A 5,160-nucleotide genomic window follows, 5' to 3' on the forward strand; every position below is an offset into this window, starting at 1 on the left:
TACATCCTCGAATCGAATAACGCTCGGCCCCTTGACTCCATTCACCATCGATACACATCCTCCAAGCGTCACGAATCTTACCGCCTCTAAAGCTTATTTTCCTGCACATAAAACAAAAAGGAATGAGCCTAATGCCCAGCAAGGAAAAATCTAACACATAGTCATATACATAATTTCATAAGAAAACATAAAGACTTAACATAATACATATAACATACACTTATTATAATGGCCATTATTACTTGGGGTCCCATAGACTAAACAAGCATATGCCCATGGGATTAGTGGGGTCCTACTAGCTAAGTAGGTCATATGCCCATAACCCATTTGGGGTCTTGTTAGTCATATGGGTCATATGCCCAAGCCTAGAAACATACATACATATCATAACACATTTAATAACATAAAACATATAGATAACATAAGCACATAACATATTGATTCTAGCCTATTTTCCTTACCAAAGTTACCGAGATATAATGGACTGAGTTGGGACTTTTTGGAACACTCCTAAAACCATAATGAACAAGAGTGAGTTGAAAGAAGAAAAAGAAATGAAAAGGATGGAAAGACTAAACCATAAAAAAACATACTTACCGACTTATATGCTTAAGAACTTGGATTCCCTAACCAAAATAAGAATGAGGTTAGGGGACTGAGTAGAAGGTTTTGAGAAAGGAAATAACATGAAATAAATGAAGTAGAGTTTCGGGTTTACCTCAAAGATTTGCAAGATCAATCTAACCTCCACCGAAATACTATAGAACTCCCTTCCCAAAGTGTTTGATAAGCTTATGATGTTTAAGCTTATAGTTTTTCCCCAAACCAGGTGTTTACACTCTCACTCTCACTTAACACTAGCAGCTTCTGAACTTAGAGCAAATGGTGAATAATGGCTGGGTACTAGGTCCTATTTATAGAGTTTGGGAATGAAAATATCTTGATTTTACTTGAATAAAAATAATGGCTTTTTAGGTGAAAATCATTTGAATAATCGTTCAGCAGAGGCTGAAGACTCGTTCAAAAGATGCTGGACTGTTGACGGAGTTTGAATGGCTGAAAGGAAATGAATTCAAAAGAGTTTGAATTCATGCTGAAGGAGGCGATATATCGCCCCCTGTAGGCGATATATCGCCCCCTGTAGGCGATATATCGCCTGGGCCAGTATGCCCGAGGCGACCGTGCATCGTCTCGTGTTTTCCGTATCTACGTGCTGCGATATATCGCCCCCTATAGCTGCGATATATCGGCACACGCTGAATATTTAAACACGAAATTACACATTTTTAGCTAAGTTTGAATGGAGTAAACAGCCTTGACTAAGCCTTCAACGTATTCAAAGCTGCTGACTGACCCTATATCATTCAAACTTTACCCTTATTTAATTTAATCCTCAAAAATCTTTAATCCTTAATCACCATTCATAACATGTGCTTAAAATCCTATTGGTTGATGTCTAAACCTTATAATATAATAAATATAATCCTTAATATCAGTCACATTAATCAAACCTTAGGTTATACTTAATATTCTTAAACTATAGATTAAACTTAGAAAATCTATAAGTACTACTATGAGTGTCCAAATAATTCCCGGTCTGAACAAAAAATCCATGGTAACAAAGATAACACTAAACATACTATAATACTACTAAACATTTAGCTAAGTAAAGTTCTTGGACTCTACATACAAAGATTAAGGTGAACAAACTTAATCTCTTCAAATAAAGACACTCTTCAAAATAACATAATGTTTACAAATATTCACAATGGAAGAGATGAAAATTCCAAAGGCCTTGGCAAGATATTTATAGGCAAGGAAATCGTCCAAGGCCATCATTTTCTGATATCTTCGAAATCAATTTGCAAATTCCTTTGATTTTGGAAATTAGCCAGCCAGATGAATTCTGTGTCGACAGAAAATGAAACTGATGAGTCAGCAACAAAATCAATTTTATCTGGCAAAACAAACATGGTCATTTCTTTTGACCATGTTCATTTTCGACACCTTATTTATTCCAGAATAAACATAATCTCCCTGCAAAATGCGTCTCAATTGTAACAAGGATCACAAACATGAAAACAAAATAAACCTTCTTACTCCCCCTTGTTGTCTAGCAATAATCCAAAGGAGTAACAACATACACAAAAGAAACCAAATGAAAAGACACTAAACAACGTTCTTTTACAATTTATTTAAACCAAAAAAGAGAAAAATAAAACAAAGCAGAAAAAGATGGCTCATTTGGAAGGTCCTGCAGCAAATTGAGACATCATGGTCGAGAGACAATTCTTGAGACTGAAAACTTCTGATAGAATCAGCATCGCCAGCCTTGACACCAGCGAGTTCAGTAATGACAGAATCAGCATCGCCAGCCTTGAGAGAAATCCCTTTAGTTGTCTTGACTGATGAGGATTCCTTCTTGAGTTTGTAATCTACACCGATAGTGGGAGGTGTCACGATTTCATATTCCAACCGAAGAGATTTTTGAGAATCAAGCAACTTGTAGATCAAAAGAGGAAACACCAAATATTGGCCTTTCTTTTTGGCTTTTCCTAAGGCAATGATCTGATAAAAAATGAGTGTGGCAAGATCAACTTGGAGACCTGTCCCGACTTTGTACAGAAAGAAGGTCGTGTCAAAGGTAATGGTAGAGGTATGAGTGGTGGGAATCCAATTGTTGGTGGCAAATTTGTGAAGCACGACATAGTAATGAGTAAGATCGGTCACCTTGAGAACCGAGTGTTGTTCCCAAACCATATTCTGTCCCACCAACTGAGATAGAACCTTGTCCTTGTTGAACTCCACAACAACATTGATAACAGGAGGAGGCAAATTGAGAACCTTGGCAATCTCAGCAGCACTAAACAAATACCAATTACCCCGAACATAAACTTGACCATACATAAAAGACTTGCTATCAAACAAATCATCATTAAGATTAGCATAGAATTCTTGAACAATGCGAGGAACAAAACCATCAAACCCAGTTAAAGAACCTAACCACCCTCGATCCTCAATATTCTTAATGACCCCAAACACTCTATAGGCAGAAAAAGAAAAAAATTTCTCACAGATAAAATCACAATGCACATAATGCTTCATATTTTTCTCATTGTCATTTATACAGAAATTTAAAGAGTGAGCTTTAAAGGATGAACTTGGAGAGACTTTACGATCCACTGGTGACTTTGTGTGAATCTCAGGAATTTTCACAGCTTTCTTGCCCTTTGGAGAAACATGAGGGTCCTCTGATGGGTCAAACTCGGCTTCAGATGCAACATCATCATCAATAGAGGAATCATCTTCAAGGGGATCGTCATCAGAGGGAACAAAAGCTTCAGATGGATCAGTTTCAAAAGAGGAACAGGGTGGAGGAATCTTCTTCACCTTCGACCGAAACTTGGAACGTGGAGTGGAACCCATGGGAGAAGAGACCTTTGGAGTGGAATCTGAAGGATTAGTACCTTTGGACCAAGGATATTTTTGAGAAGAGGAGACCTGGAACCATCCTTTGCTTTTTTTCTTGGGTGCAAGAACATCAGGGGATTCTGAGGAGTCAGAATGAATTTTGGCTGAATCACCGTCATGATCAGAGACATCATCTAAGAGGGATGCTCGACCTCTTTTTGGAGAACCCAGGGACAGAGGCGAGTGGAGCCGCCAATGAAGGAGGTCCAGACGGTACTTTGGGGGCTCCTAGGTGAGGAATGACCATGACTTTGCTCGTGGTGATGGGAACCGTCAATGAGGCTAGGTTGAGACAAGGTACTCTTTCGAGCCTTTTTCTTGGTGAGAGATGGAGATGCAGTCAACGAGCCAGCCTTCAAATCCTTGATAGACCGAGAGCCATTTCCTCTAGTTTTCACCATGATTGCATGAGAAAGAGAGGAAACCATCACAAGAGAAAGAAAAAAAAGGAAACCGAAAAAGGAAGCAGAAGAAAGATGGAGACGGTTGAGATATTGGGCCCAAGGAAGTCTGAATATAAAGAAAGGGATAGATAGGGATTTGATATTTTATTCCATTATTTCATAATTAAATGGAATATACACGTTTGGAAAGTACACAATAATATCCCAAGAATAACTGCCAACAATTGTACACGACACAAAATTGGGAAACAAGCCAAAAAAGGAAACTTTTGATCTTAAAAAAATATGAGATAAAGACAAAAGAAAAATTGATACAACATACCCTTTTTGACAGACTCAGATTCGATTTTCCTTTGAAAGAATATATATATATTTTTTGTTATTTAATTATTATATATATAACCAAATGTACCAAAAAAATATCCCATTTAGAATAGTGCTCAAAGTCTAAGTGGCCTTGTATGTGGAGAGAGAAACAATCATTATTTCAAAACAAATTTTTACTATAAGGTTAGAAAATATATTTAATATAAATCATGTTTTTTTTTCAAAATAAAATATCACAAAATATTTACTCCTGTCACAAAAAATATTTTATTCAAATCAATGAGTGTGTATGAGACTTACAAATTTTTCTAACAGTATATCTTAAGCATTTGTGTGTGATTGTGAAAGCAGAGATCATTGCCCTGTATGGCATTTTTAGCCTTTTTCAAGGACATTGCCCTATGTGGCAATTTTTTTAGCCTTTTTCTCAATGAGTACCCAAATTAGACGCTTTCACACTACACTGAAGGCTGCATTTAACAGTGGTAGAGTATCTTCTACATAATTTTTAGTTACATAGTTCCAACTTACTCAAAGTTAGCAATTTACACAACAGTGTAGTAGGTAGCTCTATTTTAAGATGGAGCCTAAAATACTTTTCAAGGATCAAATGCTCATACACTATAAACACAAACTGATTTGAAAAAATATTAATTGGAGGGACTATTTATTTTGATTTTTTTTATTTTTAAAAATATGTGCGTGATATATATTAATTATAAATTCTAGCCTGAAGTAAAAATATATTTTGACATAACGATTGAGACTTTTTCGATGAACAAGGACAAGAAGAAATCACACAACTTTTTCTAGCACAGGGATATGGTACAACACAAAAAAAAATTAATTAGGACAAATCCCCCAAGGATTTCCTAAGGGAATCAAACCTGACTGTATTAAGGGCTTTTGTAAAAATATCTGCAATTTGTTTGTCAGTCTCAATATATTCTAAGGTCAA

At 36.2% G+C, this 5,160-nt stretch overlaps 1 protein-coding gene across 1 annotated transcript; it reads right to left on the bottom strand.

The window, feature by feature from the left end:
- Positions 1-1,835: 1,835 nt before the first annotated feature.
- Positions 1,836-3,872, bottom strand: LOC133825184 (uncharacterized). Its single transcript, XM_062258163.1, has 4 exons — positions 3,773-3,872; positions 3,191-3,575; positions 2,307-3,043; positions 1,836-1,957 (listed from the first exon to the last, which is right to left on the bottom strand). The coding sequence occupies exons 1-4, from the start codon at positions 3,870-3,872 to the stop codon at positions 1,836-1,838; spliced, it is 1,344 nt and encodes a 447-aa protein (XP_062114147.1).
- Between the last annotated feature and the right edge of the window lie 1,288 nt (positions 3,873-5,160).

The sequence above is a fragment of the Humulus lupulus genome, chromosome 3, assembly GCF_963169125.1.
Source record: "Humulus lupulus chromosome 3, drHumLupu1.1, whole genome shotgun sequence".
NCBI classification, from domain to species: Eukaryota; Viridiplantae; Streptophyta; class Magnoliopsida; order Rosales; family Cannabaceae; genus Humulus; species Humulus lupulus.